Raw genomic sequence first — 19,103 nt, forward strand, 5'->3', positions numbered from 1 at the left:
TTTTTTTTCTTCTTGGTAGTGGATCCTTCTTACATAGGCGTTTTTGCCATGGGGAGAATGGCGACAGCAGTAATCTACAGATTCCTGCTGCTGTGTTTGACAGGTTGTCAGCAACCACAGCTATTCTTGGCTGTTGCACAGCCAGCGATTTACAGGGCTTGGTGCTAGACGCACACAGTTTTATAGACCCTTCATTTTCAACAGATGTATGAAAGCATGGCCCAGAAGGGTCAAGGGTAAGTTAAATGTGAAGATTGTGGTCTGGTGATATGAAGGGGTTCAAGCAGTTTTAATGTACTGGGGAGAATAGAAATGGGATTGTAGCTAGAAAGCAATTGTTGGACAAGATAGGGTTTATTCACCATTTGTAATTATAGCATCTGGGTTTAAAGTGGTAGTCAAGTGTGCTTTGTGATTTAAATTGACTTAAGTCAAATCCTCCTTGCCTGTATGTGAAATTAATATCTCCTAAACGTTCACTGTTTTTAGGACATATTTGCTCTTTTGGTAGCTGGTGATGTCACTAGTTCATGCGCTCTGAAGGAACGGCATACCCATGCCATCCCTTCAGAGCTCTATGCCATGGCCGTGACTCCTCTGCCCATGTGGGAGAGTGACGTTGCAGCTCAGCTGTTCAAGCTGCCAGAACCCATGAACCTGGAAGAAAGACTGGCTGTAGATAGAAGCCCTGTCGATGTTGACAGCGCACTGCTGGAGGGCTTTGTTCTAAATGTAAGTATTTTATAATGTGCTAGTAGGCAATGCATTGATTCTAGGACATTATTATTGCCTTGCAGGGGATTTCTTCTACGGGATTCAAAAGGGTGTGCTTGGCAGGGGTTTCATGCCCTTTAAAGCACATCTAAACCCATCAGTTTCCTAAAACCGTTACACTTTTTTTTTTTTTTTGGTTAAACCAAATATATGCGGTCACAAACATATTCAACACTCAATAATACAAACACTTGAAACAGAGCAATGGCATAGCAGTACGAGCCAATCAGATGTTAGAGTCAACAGAATACATACCTAACTCACTATACCGTGATCAACCAAGGGAAGGTGCACTTTTTATACCATACCTCCCCCCCCCCCTCAAGCAGGTTGTTTTCCTTTTCCTTCCGTTACTCTGTGTCTCATTGCCGATTTATCCGGACATTACTGTAGTTAACCCCTGCATTCACCCAATTTTACATACAGGTTTCCCCATCTCCTATCCATCTGTCCCATATTTTGGAAAACTTTTGCAAACATCCCGTGTTTATATATCAATTTTTTAAATGGCAGCGTGTTGTTGATATCCCTTTTCCAGTCGCCAATAGTTGGAGGAGAACTCCTCATCCACATACGGGCCACTGCCTTCCTAGCTGCAAACAGGGTTTCGTGAATAAATGTTGCTTGATGGTTGTCGATTTCAATGTCGGGCAACAGTCCCAAGACACATAGTCTTGGGTCTGGTGCCACCGGAGAACCCATGACATCATGTAAGAATTGAACTACCTGTAGCCAGTACGACTGCAATTTATCACATTCCTAGATTTGGTGATAGAACGTACCGGGGTTGTGACCACAAGCGGGACAGCTGGATGATTGGTCCGGTCTGAATTTAGCGAGTCTCTGTGGTGTTAAGTATGACCTGTGGATAATGTATAGTTGTCAGTCTATCCGAGAGCTTGGGAGACATCTTCGGGACGTTATCTAGGATTTCATCCCAGTCAGCGTCTGTAATGTCTCCCAGATCTGGCTCCCAGTTTGCCTTGGCTTTCTGGATGACCACTACTGTCTTGGGGAGGTGAAGTGTGGAGTAGAGAGTGGAAATTAGTTTTCTGGAGTCTACGTCTAGGAGTATATCAAGGAGCGGGGGGCGTGTTAGAGATAGCTCTGTATTTCTAAATTGGGCTTTCAAAGCATGGCGCAATTGGAGGTAGCCAAGCTGTAGGCGCTGCGGTAGAGCAAATTCCTCCTGAAGGGAGCGAAACGACTTCGGACCCAGCTCTGTCATAACCTGATATAGGTGTACCACCCCGTACGAGGCCCAAATTCCCGCATCCGGGAGCTGCTGTAGTTCCACTAAATGGATGTTGGCCCAGAGTGTGTGTGTGTGTGTGTGTGTGTGTGTGTGTGTGTGTGTGTGTCCTATATTTAATTTCCTTAAGGCCGTTTCCCAGGTTTTTTTGATGGTGTTCCAGCATGCCATCATTATATCTACAAGTCCGCCTGTGTACCTGTCCGCCCCTGAAGATAGCCTGCAGTGGGGTCATTATAGGATTACCCAGGTTGTCCCCTACCAGGGCTCGATACCTAGAGGCCTCTGTTGTATTAAAATAGTGAAGATGGGATAACTGTGCCACGATGTAATATTCCTGTAGGTCCGGGAGCGAGGCAAACCCCCCCCCCCCGGATGTTCGCGGGGTTTTTAAGCGTCTGCCGGGCCAATTTATGTCGGCTATGACCCCAGACAAAGGTGTTGAGGATGCTTTCCAGTTTTTTAAATAATCTAAGAGGAAGACGTAGCGGGGCGTGCCAGACCATGTATAGAATTTAGGGCAAGAGCACCATTTTCACTAAATTGATCCTGCCCACAACCCCCAGTGGCAGTTTGGTCCAGGCCTGTGTCTTAAGTTTGAGCAACGTAAATAGGGGTTCTATATTACGTGGGCAGTAGTCCCTCAGATCCCTTGTGACCTGTACCCCCAGGTATTTAATCTTCTCCACCCTCTGCAAAGGAAGTTCTGGGGTGTTCTGTGGTGGTGGAAACTGGTCAATAGGGAGAATTTGGGATTTGTCCCAGTTCATACGTAGCCCTGAATAATTGCCCATGCTTTCAATGATGGTCAGTGCAGCCCGGAGAGATGGACCTTGATCAGCCAAATATAATAGTGTGTCGTCCGCGTAAAGACCTATTTTATCCAGTGTTTTTCCAACACGCAGGCCCTCTATGTCTGGGGATGCCCTAAGTGCCATGGCCAGAGGTTCTGCCTCCAGGGCGTACAGGAGAGGGGACAGGGGACATCCCTGTCTGGTTCCCCTCTCCAGTGGAAACTGCTGACATCCACCCATTGACAAAAACTCTGGCCTTAGGCAACTGGTATAGAATACATATCCATTTCTGGAAATTGGTCCCGAATCCGAAACTACGGAGGCATTCCCACAGGTAAGGCCATTCAACCGAGTCAAGCTCCTTCGCCATGTCTAACGCTACAATGACTCGCGAGCCCACGTTTTCATGGCGCGCCTGTAGATTCATAAACAACCGCCGGATGTTCATAGCCGTGTTCTTCCCCGGCATAAACCCGGTTTGATCGGGGTGGACAAGGGACAGTATAACTCGATTCAGCCTAGTGGCCAAGATCTTCGCCAAGATCTTGATATCCACTTGTAACAGGGATATAGGTCTGTAGGATTCAGGGTACCCCGGATCCTTCCCTGGTTTGGGGAGTACTATAATTTGCGCCTCTTGCATAGATGGGGGGAGAATCCCTTCGCTAAATATGTTATGGTACAGTTTTGTCAGAGTGGGGCTAAGAACCTCGGAGAAGGTTGGATAGAATTCTAGGGGTAGGCCATCGAGGCCCGGGGCTTTGGACTTGGCTAATTGAGAAACTGCCTCTGCTACCTCCTCACTAGATATAGGGGCTTCCAACATCTTAAGTTGGTCAACATTGAGCCTCATGAAATCGATCGCTTGTAATTCTGCTTGTATGTCCTGACTTGTGTGTGTAAGGTGGGTCCGATACAACTCCCGGTAGAAAGCCCTGAACATGTCTGCCACAGAGGTGGGGTCGTGACCCCTGCGCCCTGTGGAGTCCGTAAGGATACTACCACCGGGGGTTTGTCATTTAAGTTTGAAAGGTATGCTAGGAGTCTTCCGGCCCTCTCCCCGTGTTCAAATACCCGTTGTCTGCTGAAGAATATATGTTGTTTAGCTTTCTCCATATGGAGCTGGGAGACTAGTCTAGACTGTAATTTAACCTGTCTTAGTTTGTCTGCATTGGGGTCACCATTGTAGGCCAGTTCCAACTCTTGTAATTTGGTCGTGGAGAGCTGCACAGCTAGGCCTGAAGATCGCTTCAAGCGGTCAATTTTTCTGCACAGTAGCCCACGGACATGTTCTTTAAACCTATCCCACTCCATCGGGTCAGTGTATGTAACTCCGGTCTCACACAGTATATGGCTTAGCTCTCCTGCAATGGCCTCTATATCCGGCAGGCTAGACAGCCAGAAAGGGTTGAGCCACCATAGCCGTTTTGGGCGCTGATCCCGGGAGCGCGACAGTCACCCAGCATGGGGAGTGATCCGAGAGGGCCCGCGGTGTCATACCGCACCCAGCATACAGTTGATGGGCATTTCCCGTGTGAATAATAACCAAACAAAACCATTACATTTAAAGTTGTTGTAAACCCACTTTGAAAAAAAAAACATAACCCCTGCAAGACAAAGGCATAATGAGCTAGTATGCATAGCACACTACTTCATAATGTAATACCCACTTGAGATCAAAGCCCTTGTTGCTGTACCCATACACAGCACCGGCTGGCAACGTTTCTCCCCAGAGTTATGCATTCGGAAGCCACCGGTAACTGCACATTCGCTGAAGGAAACGGCACGTACATGCCATTGCTTCAGTGCACATGTGCCGATGACATCGGCACATGCAGATACAGGGGGATATCTCCTAAACCATGTAGGTTTAGGAGATATCTGGGGTAGCTTAGGCTTACCTGTAGCAAAAAGTGGATTGTATGGGTTTACAACCACTTTAAGGTATGCTGTGAATGATCAGTTGCTTGTGCTCTTAAACTTTCAAGCCATCAAATGGCTGGTATCCTAACTGCTATGGTAACTGCAGATCAAACAAAGGGCTGAAATGGCAGCTTCATTGGCTGTAAAAGATGAGGGTTTAGTTCTGCTTTAAATGCCCTACCACTTGCAGAGAGTGACAGTACTGAGCTGAAGGACACTTTTAATAGAAGCTCATTCATTGTCCTAGTGTAGCCACTCCATTTTGAGTTTAGGCTGAGCACTGGGTGAGAACAGAGATTGGATGCTTGGTTTCTGCGCCTAGGACTAGTGAAGACCTAACCTTAGGCTGGCCATACATTATACAATTTTCTTGTACAACTTGCCTTTTAGCATTATCAAAACCAAATAATGAGGTCAAACACTTTCAATTTATATTCAATCAGACAGGCCCTTGCACTACATAGTTGAAGAAAAATCTCTAAAGGATATTGAACAAGAAAATTGTATAATGTATGGCAAGCTTTAGATGGAGGGAATATGAGAGCAAGTACTTCAAAGAAGGAAATTCACTGCTCAAAAAAAAAAAAAATAGGAACGCTTTGAAAACGCATCAGATCTCAATTGGGAAAAATATAATTATGGCTATCCATACTGATATGGACTGGGTAATGTGTTCGGAACGAAAGCATGCCACATCGTTTGATGGAAGTGAAAATTATCAACCTACAGAAGGCTGAATTCAAAGACAGCCCAAAAATCAAAGTGAAAACATGATGCAGCAGGCTAGTCCATTTTGCTGAAACTTCATTGCAGCAACTCAAAATGGTACTCAGTAGTTTGTATGGCCCCCATGTGCTTGCGTGCATGCCCAACAACGTTGGGATATGCTCCTAATGAGACAGATGATGCCCTGAGGTATTTCCTCCCAGATCTGGACCAGGGCATCACTGAGCTCCTGAACAGACTGAGGTGAAACCTGGTGGCATCGGAAGGACTGATGCATAATGTCCCAGAGGCGTTCTACTGGATTTAGGTCAGGTGCACGTGGGGGCAATTCAATGGTATCAATACCTTCATCCTCCAGGAACTAGCTGCATACTCTCGCCACATGAGACCGGGCATGGTCATGCACCAGTGTAGTCTGACATGGGTCCAAGGATTTCATCCCGATACCTAATGGCAGCCAGGGTGCCATTGCCTAGCTTGTAGAGGTGTGTGCGTCCTTCCATGGATATCTCTCCCCAGACCATCACTGACCCACCACCAGACTAGTCATGCTGAACAATGTTACAGGCAGCATAACATTCTCCACAGCTTCTCCAGACCTTTTCCCATCTCGCATGTGCTCAGGGTGAACCTGCTCTCATCTGTCAAGAGCACAGGGCGCCAGTGATGGACCTGCCATTTATGGCGTTCCATGGCAAATGCCAATCTAGCTCTGTGCTGCCAGGCAGTGAGCACAGGGCCCACAAGAGGACGTTGGGCCTACCTCAGGCCACCTTCATGAAGTCTTAATGATTGGTCAAAGATACTTACACCAGTAGCCTGCTGGAAGTTATTTTGTAGGGGTCTGGCAGTGCTCATCTTGTTCCTAATTGCATAAAGGAGCAGATACCAGTCCTGTTGATTGGGTTAAGAACCTTCTACGGCCTTGTCCAGGTCTAGAGTAACTGCCTGCCTCCCATGCTCCTTGAGATTATGCTGGGAGATACAGAAAATCTTCTGGCAATGGCACATATTGATGTGCCATCCTGGGATTTGGACTGCCAGTGCAACCTCTATGGGGTCCAGGTATCTCCTCATGCTACCAGTAGTGACACTGACCCTGGCCAAATGCAAAATTAGTGAAAAACAGTCATAAAAGCGTGGAGGAAAAAAAATGCCAGTGGCCTTCACCTGTAAAACAATTCCTGTTTTTGGAGGTCATCTCATTGTTTGCATTAACAACCCCCTCTGCTACTTAACCGACCAGATCAATATCCCAGTTTAATTAACTTGATGCTATACTCCCTTGGTGAGGTTTCGGGGGTTTAAACAGACCCCTTACATCTCCCCTTTTGAGATGGGGAAAGGGACTGAGGACACAGATTCCCCAGTCAGTTTTTACAATGCTCAGTTATGACTGGACAGTCGGTGATCACGGACTCTGTGCATTCAGAAAAGGAAGGAGCTGGTAAATGACATGTATACCTATGACATATATAGAGAGGAGGAAAAGTGACTGTCGGCTGCTTTATTGAAATCTATACAAGGAGATTAGTGCTAGTTTGAAAACAATGGGCTGCATTTATGTCGGTGAATAAAAACAATGTGTCTGTAAATACAGGTCCATAAACAGGATCCACTTCAGCTCAGGAAGGTCTTGCCGAACAAATCCGAGTTTTTGGCCGGTATTTCTGCATGTATACACACAAATGCGTGCAAAAGCTACGCTTCCTCCTTATGTGTCAATGCTCGCAAGTAATAGACAGCCCATCCTGTTGTTGTCTCATGCACCTATATCAGTACAGTGTCCAAGAGACTTTAAAGCAAAACTTCAGTCATCTTTTTTTCAACTTTCCATATATTAAATCTTGTGCCCTTATTTTACCTTTTTGATAGTAAAACATTCTTTTTTCTGCCAGAAAATACCTTTTATACAGCCCAATTCCTGTTTGCCAGATAAAAGGCCTAGGCTTATGACATCATGCACAGCTCTCACTCTTGTGAGCGTTTTCCAGGAAGGAAGGGGGGACAAGTCAGAGGGCCAATCAAGAGCTGGAGGTGTGCCGCTGTAAATCCAGTAAGTGAACAGGCAGCAGCTTCATCTGCCCACAGTTAAAATGGATGCAGCCAGTCTTCATGGCGGGAGATTTCTGTAGCATATTTGGCAAGTACAGAATCGCCGTAATGTATAAAATATGCAAAGTGGTTGGAGGGAAGCTTCAGAATGGCAAAAAAAAATTTTTATTGCAAATTTCGTGAGCAGTCTACAGTTCTTCTTTAACATGAAAACTGCATTCATTACCTTGTTTGTTGTGTTATCAAATACAACAGAAGGTACTAATTTTCTCCTAAGTATTTCTTCCGTAATGATTTTCCCAAATTGGCTGTATGTAGGTTATACTGTGTGGGGGCAGTTCAATGAAGAAAATGCTATTGTGGAATATAATAGAATACAAATTCTTTGGTTAAATCTGATAACATTAGTCATTGTGTGGCAGAGGGACAGCAGTAAAGACACACACATCCTACGCATATCGAATGAGAAACTTATCAATCGCAGCGTGAGTCACATCTAGCAGTTTATTTTGGAGTCACTCACACTGTTTCAAAGCTTATCTTTTTACTCTGCGTCTAATACAAGCCGAAATACGCTTTAAAACGAGGATACGCCATCTTTTTCTTGGAGCTGAATCAAAAGGCATGGAATTCATCTGAAGTAGCTGCTGGAATTTCTGGGGCAGCATTACATAACCTTGTACTTTCCAGCAGATCTGCAATCTCTTCCTGGCGTGCTGCTTTTTTTTTTTTTTTTTTTTCTCCCCCTAAACCCTGCAATGCAACAAAACAAGACTGGAGGAAATTCTGTTTACAATCCTAAGAAAGCAATGCGTTTTTTCAGTCCTTGCATCAATACCACAAACCTTTCTAACCCTTTCCATTTATAAATTCTCTGCTTGTATTTGTTTTAATTTTTTTAACAATAAATTGCAGATCATTTGTCTGTATTTAAAATGAGAGCAGGGATGCTTTTTTCTTTTTTTTTCTTGAAGATTCTGGCTTCTGTATGCATGGACTTGTCACTTAGCCTGGGTACATACTGGATGCGGTGCAAATTTGCTGCGGATTTGGAATTAAAACTCGTCTATGTGAACAGATTGCAGAGCATATGTTAATGACACCCCGCAATCGGTTTGCAAAATGCAGCGCAATTCAGAATTGGATTGCATAGGTAAGACCACCCATGTTATCTAATTCTGGTGCAGACAAAAAAAGGGTCCTGCACCAGGTTGATGCAAATGTGGTGCAATTTGAGCCATACTGAACCATGATTCACACCCCAGAGAAACCACATGAAATTGGCAAAGGAGTGTGCTGCGATTTTCTGTGCGAATTACATGTGGCATCCCGCACCTCAACAGAGTGAATCCGGGCTTAGTTGTGCCTTTACTATGCCACCTACACTAACTGCCAATTGTAAGCTTACAGGGTTACTAAACCCTCATGGGGTGTGTGTGTGTGTGTGTGTGTGTGTGTGTGTGGGGGGGGGGGGGGGGGGTGTTTAAACATACTTGCCTCAACTGTGAAGTTCATTTTGCAAAGAGTGGCCCTGATCCTCGTCTTCTGGGGTCCCCTAACAGCACTCGTGGCTCCTCCCTGCATTGGGAAACTACCTGGGAGCCGCTCACACAGGGACCACCCAAGGAGAGTGCTTCTCCTGAGTCCAGCATTTGCGTCCATAGACACAGAATGCCAGACTTGGCAACTATGCCCACGTCATTGGATTTGATTGACAGCAGTGGGAGCAAACGGCTGTGCTGCTATTGCTCTATCCAATCGAGCTGAGACGGGCAGAGCGGGTGAGTGCGTCTCTGGCATGGAAACAAACGGGCTCAGGTGAGTAAAGCTGGGGGGCTGTTTTTTTCACCTTAATGCATAGGACCTCTGGTAGCTGGTTCTGATATTCTGCTTGACATGGAGACATACGGTCACAGGAGGGATGGGTGGCAAACCTCTGTCTCTTGCTGCAAGCACTTAAAGGTGCCTGCAGTTGGAGACGTAGCAACCTCCAGTAATCACAAGGTGGTTTCTTGTAGCTTTTTTTTTATTTGACGGATAAATCTTGAACCCTTCAGTGTAGGAACTTGCCTCTGAACCCAACTCCCATACACTACCACGCTCCCATTATTATTAGGCAGTCTTGCTGGCCTATAGAAGTGTGCAGAATGTAAGAAGGGGATATATAAACGTTGGCATCATGCCTGCCTTAGATCAGCCTGAGACTTGGCTGTGATGGGAGGTTTTGGGAGATTGGTGCAGGTATGTGCACATCCAGGTGCCTGCCATTTATACCCGCCGCATTCCCCTCAGTGTCCCAAAATATGATGGGAATCTAGCATCCATGTCGGTGCTGCTGGGTGTCCCAGTGTGATGCAGTAGACCCTAAAACTTTTCAGAAAGTCAGTCAGTGGCAAACCTACGCTGCATTTCTCCCCCCCCCCCCAGTGCGATGTCCTTAACATTTTTCAGCTTTAAGAGCTTAGCTGTTCCTAGGCCAATCTAGATTCCTAGTCAAGATTATTGGGGGGGGGGGGGGGGGTTGGTGGAATTTTTGACAGATTGGTTTTAAAGAAATCATGTACTGAGGTATGTTGGCTGCCATCGGTAACCTACTGTTAAAATACCAAGTTGCTTGGCTGTCCCTGGCTTCAATATCTGCAGGTTAGTCAGTTATACGAACTCCCAATCTGCATACTTGTTACAGGTGTGCCTCAGTATTAAAGCAATTGGATCATTATTTGGTTCTATGTATATTGCCCATGTGAGACACTTGCTTTTTCTTATTGTTTTATACTTCAATAAGGCTCAGCATGACAGTTGTCCAGCTATAATTTTCAATAGCAAAGGCTAGCAATCCCAGCCTCCATAGTAACTCGGTTACCCTAGAAAACATGTCCACTTGCAATCAAAATAACCAAAATTGTGTCCTGCTAAAAAGGGCTTATACTTGGCCCTTTCCCTGCTTTCCAGGGCTGCAGCCTCTGTCAATAACTTCAGCATTCAGCACTTCTGTGAGTGTCCTCTGAGTCGTGCTCTTTGGAGTCTGGTAGTGATATCAAAGTCCGAGGGTTGAATGGAAAGGGGGGAGCAGACATCTGACACTTGAAGTGTTTAATACTGAATCTGGCCATGCTTTTGTATACCTTTGAATGAACGTTCATATGAAAACTCAGTACTACATTTTGATGACTTCACCATCTTGTTTGCTTTTAACATTCAATTTTGGGATGAATGGACTTTCCTGAACGAAAAACAGATTGTTAGAAATTTGTTCATTCTTTCAAGAGATTTTCCATTCTGCTCCTTCAAATTTTCTTGCAAAATACAGTCTTAATTGATTTTCACCCCGCTAACGGTTAGAAAAATTGAATGGACATAACTACAATGAAAAATTTCTAATGAAATTCTATTTTATGACCAACTTGACAGAGGCTGCAGTGCTGGATCAGGAGAAGGTAGGAGACCTAGGCTGTCAGAGGTGAGTATTGGAGCTCTGGTTTTGAAGTCTTTATAAACTGACAGGGTTGCGCAATAACTTCTTATGGTTTTAAAAAGTTTGCGATCCCCTATACTTTACAGTAAAAAGGACTATATTCCCTATCCCATATGACATGTAAGTTCATGGTACTTGGCTAGTAGCCTCTCAGACTAAATTATGTGATTGGATAGATGTGGGTGGGCAGCAACATAAATTGTATAATCTTGAAGTAGAACTTCAGTAATTTTTTTTCAACTTTCCATCTATTAAATCTTCTGCCCTTGGTTTAACATTGGGGGAATAATATATATATATATATATATATATATATATATATATATATATATATATATATATATATATATATATATATATATATATATAATGTATGTATATATAATGTATGTATTGTATTTTCCTGCCAGTAAATACCTCATACAGCCCACTTCCTGTTCTTGTCTGGTAAAAAGCCTAGGCTTATGACATCATACACAGCTCTCGCATTTGCCAGGGAGGGGGGATTAATCATAAGAGGGGCAATGAGAGCTGCAGAGCTAAAGGTATGCCTCTGTGTGTAAATCCAGAAGTGAACAGGCAGCTGCTTCAGCTGCCCACAGTTAAAATGGTTGCAGACAGATAATATGCAAAGTGGTTGGAAGGAAATTTCAGAATGGCAAAGATGTTTTTATTACAGATTATGTGAGCAGACTGCAGTTCCTCTTTAAGGATGCCACCTTTTTTATGTCTTTGTTTCCATTTTTAAAAGCTTTTTGCTGGTAATGTTGGATTTCATTTCATATCTAACATGTTTTTCTTTTACATGCAGCTGGCTCATTGCAATATTGGCTCAGGTTAATCCTTTGTTTGGACCACAGTTATCTACAGAAGTCATTTATTACTTGAAAAGCCACTGGCCTTAAATCTCTTTTCCTGTGAGCCCAGGTAAAAAAAAAAAAAAAAAAAAAAAAACTGAATGGAATCTAGTCTCTTTAGAAAACTTAAACTTGAAGCCGGCTAGTTATGTAGTTATAGTGTATTTTAAAATGTAGATAGAGAATATAGATATATTTATTCGTTTACATATCCTGGCAGAATTTATGATTTCTTGCTCATTTTTCAGAGAATATAAATAACGCAAAATCATTTTTTCACTTGTTAGTGTTTGACTGAAGCCATTTATTATCAACTGTTTATTCTTTTTAAGTCATAATGGCAACAGAAGCTACCCAAATGACCCTGATCAAAAGTTTACATACCCCAGTTCTTAATGTGCATTGTCCTCTTTAACATCAATGACAGCTTGAAGTCTCTTTGTGGTATTTGTGGATGAGGCTCTTTATTTTCTCAGGTGGTAAAGCTGCCCATTCCTCTTGGCAAAAAGCCTCCAGTTCCTGTAAATTCTTGAGCTGTGTTGCATGAACTGCAAATTTGAGATCTCCCCAGAGTGGCTCAATGATATTGAGGTCAGGAGACTGAGAAGGCCACTCCAGAACCTTCACTTTATTCTGCTGTAGCCAATGACGACAGGTTTACTTGGCCTTGTGTTTTGGATCGTTGTCATGTTGGACTGTCAAAGTACATCCCATGCGCATCTTTCTGACTGATGAATGCAAAATGTTCATCAAGCATTTTTTTGATAACATACTGCATTCATATTGCCATCAATTTTGACCAAATTGCCTGTGCCATTTTGGTCTCATCACTCGAAATGACTTTGTGCCAGAAGGTTTGAGGCTCGTCTCTGTGCTGTTTGGCATATTGTAAGCAGGATACTTTGTGGCATTTACGTAGTAATGGCTTTCTTCTGGCGACTCAACTATGCAGTCCATCTTTCTTCAAGTGCCTCCTTATTGTGCATCTTGAAACAGCCACACCACATGTCTTCAGAGAGTCCTGTATTTCACCTGAATTATTTGTGGGTTTTTCTTTGCATCCCGAACAATTTTCCTGGTAGTTTTGGCTGAAATTTTAGTTGGTGTACCTCATAATGTAGAGCAGGGATATGCAATTAGCAGACCTCCAGCTGTTGCAGAACTACAAGTCCCATGAGGCATAACAAGACTGTGACATCCACAAGCATGACCCCCAGAGGCAAAGGCATGATGGGACTTGTAGTTTTGCAACAGCTGGAGGTCTGCTGATTGCATATCCCTGCTCTACATTATGACATCCCAAAAAATTTTTTGGTTTACATCCATTTTAAGTGGAAAAAGTTTGCTGACCCACTGCAACAGATTCATGCTTTATGAAGGTCATGTTACTCCTTTTTCAGAAATATAAAATGCAATAGTCATTTGATCAAAGTAAAATCTCAAATGTGAGGTAAATACCGCCCCCCCAAAAAAGTGTGTGGATATAATTATATTATATTATATTTACAATGAGGAGAACTCTGCATTGGCCAGTAAGGTAAAAGTATACAATGTATCAGTGTGGAAATGTTCTGTCCTGAGCTTGGGAATGAAAATAAATTGTAACATTTTACCAGGGGAAGATTGTTCTGGGAATGAAGGCATTCTAGAATGTTTTCAGATTCATAATATTTGTGTGCCTTCATTTAAAGAACTAGCTTCCTCTGGTGCAGTGTTAGCATGTTAAAAATAACAAATGTACATGATATTGTAAAACTTAAATATTTTTAATGCATTCTGTAAGTGGTGAATTGACTACGTTTGAGATTTATACCACAGGAGTTATTTTAACAAAAAAAAGTATGTGGTTATGATCTCTTGGAGACTATGGGGTCAATTCACTATCAGTTTCTCAACCAGCGATCCATAGAATTCTAAGGTTCCGTCAGAAGTTGCCAGGGGTTCTTTAACCACGTAAGGCCTGCCTCACGTACATTTATTGCGACCCTTGAGCACAAAATCACGTACCTGTGCATGATTCCTTTTTCAAGGTCTGGGGTAGGCACACTCGCTGCTGGAGACTCGCTCTTGCTGTGATTGGACACAGTGGGAGCCTATCAGCGGGTCAGTGATCATTTGTTGGAGAGGCAGAACGCCGGTCTGCTAGTAAGAAAGACAGCTCTTGTGTTTCTACTATGTAGGAACATGGATCTGGCTAAAGTTAAACACCCCCCCCCCCCCCCCCACAGTTAGGAAACACTCATAGGGAACACAGTTAACCCTTTGCCCCTGATAACCCCTTCCCAGTCCCTGGTCCCCAAAAAAGTTGCTTTTTTTTTTTTTTAGATTTGCCCGCTTCAGTGTCGCAGTCCCACTAAAAATCACTGATCACTGCCATTACTATTAAAAACATTTTAAAAATTCAATAATCTATCCCATAGATTTTTGTAGATGCTGTAACTTTTGCACAAACCAATCAATATACGCTTGTATGTTGCCGTGTTGCAAAAAATGGCCTCGTCATGATGGGGGTAAAACTTGTTAGTTCTGCACTCCTGTGACTAATTTTCCGCTGAAGCCCACTGTTGACTGATGTCCTGGAGCCTGTCGTAGCTCAAGCAAGATCGACCACATGCCAGGACTGGTACCCGGCTCAAGCTCTCGGCAAGCTGCTGAGAGCCTGAGCTTTGCCGCTCCTGACCCCTCCACAGCCCCGTGGAACATGGGGGGGCAGAGCAGAGAGAAGTTTACTAACGGTCACCAGCTCTCTGCTCGGCTCTCAGAGCTCCGTGAGCAATCAGCAGTGTTCGCTCACTTATCAGTGTTAGAGCCATCAGGAGACAGATGCAGCGTTGCACCAATGCTGCATCCACCTAGATAAGTGTGACAAAAAAAAAAAAGAAAATGATTCCCATAGTTTGTTTTATAAAATAAAAAATTTGCATTATCTGCCTTGCAGTTAAGTTCCCACCGACACTATTGATCTTTTTAGCAATTCTGTAGGGGGGTGGTAGTTCCCAATTTTAAGAAATATTCTTCCCACTTTTCATATCTATGTATCATGCATTGAAAGTGTAGTAATTTTTAGCAGGGGTTTCCTAAATGCGGAATTATTTCAAGGGTTCCTGTGTGTTGAAAGAAGTATGCAAAAATGATAGAGCAAACTTTTTCAACCTTTTCATCTTAAGTACTTGGTTGATCCTGCCAGTCACCTTTCTTGCTGACTTTAAATTTACCACGCACAGAAGCTGATCTATGTTGGCATGGTCAGTTTTTAATCTTTTGACTGGCCATTCTGAGGTACAGGACACCATGCAGACACACAGCATGTTTTATATTATGTGGTTAACCACCCCAAACCAATCACAGCCTTTTGCAAACAGCCTAACCTTGCCTCAGGTTGAACAGACTATGAACTGCAGGCATATGTGTCCTGTAACCCCGCCCCCACTAGCCGAAAGACCTGCATGAACAGAACTTTTATTTAAAAAAAAATAAAAAGTGAGGACAATCATATCTGAAACTAAGCAATAGCATTTGTTAGGGTGTCTGCATGGTTAAAACTGTATTAGAAAGGGTCTAATGTTTTATGTTCACAACTATTTAACATATCCACTTACAATTTTCCTTTCATTTACATATTCGTTGAAAAGTTTCTATTAAAGTGGTCCTAACTTTTTGTTATAACTATTATATATATATATATATATATATATATGTATGTGTGTCCACCCTAAAATCACTACATCTACAGACATCCATGTTTATAAGCCTAACCTATCTAGCCCTATAAAGAAGAAATTGGTATATGTACCTTTTTTGAAGCCGATCCAGTCTGGTCTGCAGAGGTCACAGCTGACAACGGCTGTGAAATGAATGCAGTGACGTCACCCATAGACTTATGCCCCGTACACACGTTCCGATTATCGGACCACAAAAGTCGCTTTCGGACAGATCGTTCGATAATCTGATCGTTAGTACGCAGCTTTCGACAGCCGATCACGACAGTCCGTCCAACTAAATCCGAAGGAACAAACAGGAAAACTTTGGTCGAATGACAGCCCATCGTACGACAGTCATGTAGTCAGTACAGTATGCGTCCGATAAAAGTCATTAGACAAACACCACGCATGATCGGAAACATGAAAATAAACCAGAAGGACACACAGGTCACACCTTTTTGACATCATTTAAAATACGTAGCTACGCACGACAGAAGATTTTTTTCCAGAATCGTACGACAAAAGTCTTACACACATTTTGCACTGTTGTATTCAATCTTAGTTGTATACAACAAAATGTGAACGATCGGTCTTACGATAATCGGAACGTGTGTACGGGGCATTACTATAGGGCTTCCTTTTGTCGGCTGTGTCCTCTACACCCACCTCCACTGCGAAGCGGCCACTGACAGCTCAGTGTGGGATTGGTTCAGATCGCCTTCAAAAAAGGTAAGTATACTGATTTCTTTACAGGGATAGATAGGTTAGTGTTAGATCGTGGATGTCTGTAGATGTAGAGATTTTAGTGTTGGGGCACACTTATCCTTTAAAGTATTGACATGGGTATTTTATGTTCTGTTTGTATCTCACCAATAATATCTGCTTTGTGTTTCAGGGTAATGAAGCCTGGATGACGTGCCTTAATGTTTTTTCATTAAAATTGCCTTTTGCCCTTTAATGACTTGTTACCCATTCCTTACAATTGATGCTGTGTTCCTTCTTTAAGAGGCTCTGGGTTCCTTCATTTCTTATGAAACCTTCTCTATGGAACTCTTTCATGTCGGTCGTCATTTTGTCACCAATTGGATCATCTCCTCCTGCATATATTGCTGCAGAAAAGCTGCGATGTGATGAAGTTTATATATAAAAAAAAAATTTTGCCTTGGTTTTTGTAATTTATACGATTTCACCCCCAAAACACAAGATCTATAAATGTCTCTTATGCCTTTTTCTAAAATTCAAACAAAGTACACGCTGTTAGTGCCTTATCTCTGTCACAGATCAGCTTGTGCTTTTTTTTTTTTTTTTTTTTTTTTTCCATCGAAGCATTTGAATATTTTTATAAGAATAAAAGTATTTTCTATGAAAGGAGAATATATGTTCCATATTTTCTATACTATGTATTCAAATACTGTTCTATTGCCTTGTCAGTATGCTAGAGGATAAACACTTGTAAAACACATTTCTTGGGCATCCAAAAAGGGCATGTGGTGGCCCAAGACAACCAATCGGATATAAATTTTGACAGTCTGTCAGCTGGCTATTGCAAGAAAATTTTCTGACTGGTTGTCACTTGACCCTGGAGCTATTTGGGCTATTCCATGTTATGCTTTATTAACTCTGGTTTGATCTGAAATGTAACAAATGTATAATATATATATATATATATACGCAAGTGTTTGAAGATTTCAAATTGATGCGTCTTGTTTGACTTCGAGATCAAACAAAGTGTTTTTGAAGCACCTGCTGAATAAAAGATTCTATCTGTTGTAAGAGTATTATTGTGTTTTGTCACTGGTGTTGCTGATATATATTGAAATGTATGCCTATGACATATGTATACATCTTGCTGAATATTTAATAGGCCAGTAAAATGGGTATACACGTTACCTGAACCTGATCGTTCCATCAACAGGGTTGAACACAGCAGCTCCAGCTGCTATCTCGGATCCTCATTTGGATAGTTTATTAGCAGCAAGGAGGCATTGGCTCCCGCTGCTGTCAATCAATTCCAGTGACGGGGGCGCAGGGCCAAGCCCTTTTGTCTGTGTCAATGGGGACCCCAGCAGAGGAGGAAAACCCTTGCACAGAGGAGGCAAGTATGACATGTTAGTTTTTATATATATATATATATTATGAAAAGCTTGACTGTATGTTTTCTATGTACTGAAGACCTGTCAGCAGCATCATGAATGTAAATGATGCCCAAATGTCTTTTTTGCATGTGCCAGGTACTGCCAACTGGGAGACAAAATGATAGGATAGATCACAATGCCAAGTGTTATTTTTACTTCATTGTACAGAGTTGACATTCTACAGCATTTTTTACTTGGAAATCATGGAGATAGGAGTATAGAAGACACTGAATGAATATTTGATCGGATGACATTTTTATAGGACTTGGATTTTGGAGTGGTGTAATATTTATTAATCACATAGTACTTTATATGAATATAATTTTAATGAATCAAAGCTGAACTCTAGGTTTTAATACACTTTACATGGTTAGTTTGGGCCAGCTTGGCACAAGTTATGTCCCTTGTGTGGGGCCCCTGGATGTGCTGTATAAACTGTATATAGCTGAGGCTACAAACAGCACTGTGTTCCGGGTGCGAGCCGAGACTTCCAGTCTCGTGCCCGTAACACAATAGTCTATCTGATTTTGGCACTTAGCCATTTAGAGAAAGCAATGTATTCTAGTAATTCTTCCTCTGGTTGGCTGAGTCAGAGATTGTGACATTATCAGCCTGCCTTTCTCGGCCAATCAGAGGAAGCTTTGTATTCATTGCTTTCTCTGAATTGCTGTGCGTCGATCAGATACTCTATTTTGTTCTGGGTATGAGACTGGAAGTCTTGACTCAAATCAGGAGGAGATAGAGAATTGGCGCACTGCAGATTATACATAAATTTTGCTTTAAGACCCCTTTCACACTGGGGAACTTTGCAGGTGCTGAAAATGGCGCCTGCAAAGCACCCTGAAACCTGCTGTGTCTGGGCTTTCACACTGGAGCCGTGCGCTGGCAGGGCGGTAAAAAAAAGTCCAGCTAGCACCATCTTTGGAGCGATGTAAACACTGCTCCTGCCCACTGCAGTCAATGGGGCAGCACGGCTATACTGCTGGCATAGCGCTTTGCGTTGGTTTTAACCCTTTCTCAGCCGCTAGCAGGGGGTAAAAGCGCCCCGCTATTGGCCGAATAGTGTGAAAATTGGTGGTAAAGCGCCGCTAAAAATAGTGGCATTTTACCGCTGATACTAAAGATATGTTGGTATATGTTGTATGTATGTATGTATGTATGCTGAATAATATCAAAAAGTGCTACATTAAATAAAATAAACACACCACAGAGGTGATAGAATCCAAATAAATGAAATTCAAGTGAACAAAGGTAAGTAAATAAAAACAGTCTCTTAAAAAAATTACTATTTTGATAAAGTGCAGAGAAAATGCAAAAAAAAAAAAAAAAAACACTGGATGTACTTTCTGCTGATAACTAGAAAAAGGCTTTTTTCTATCTATTAATGTGTGAGTACCCTGTGTATGAAAAT

General features: G+C 42.6%; 1 protein-coding gene across 1 annotated transcript in view; it reads left to right on the forward strand.

Annotated features, from left to right (window-relative positions):
• Positions 1–17,335, forward strand: part of ATP6V0E1 (ATPase H+ transporting V0 subunit e1) — a 41,191-nt gene extending 23,856 nt beyond the window's left edge. Inside the window, exons 3-4 of the mRNA XM_077472811.1 lie at positions 11,811–11,926; positions 16,453–17,335. Of these exons, the coding sequence (XP_077328937.1) occupies positions 11,811–11,904 (94 nt within the window). The 3' untranslated portion in view covers positions 11,905–11,926; positions 16,453–17,335. The remainder of the gene's footprint in view (positions 1–11,810; positions 11,927–16,452) is intronic.
• Positions 17,336–19,103: the final 1,768 nt, after the last annotated feature.

This window comes from Lithobates pipiens, unplaced genomic scaffold (genome assembly GCF_037356315.1).
Source record: "Lithobates pipiens isolate NorthernLeopardFrog02 unplaced genomic scaffold, aLitPip1_a1.2 Scaffold_8, whole genome shotgun sequence".
Lineage (NCBI taxonomy): Eukaryota > Metazoa > Chordata > Amphibia > Anura > Ranidae > Lithobates > Lithobates pipiens.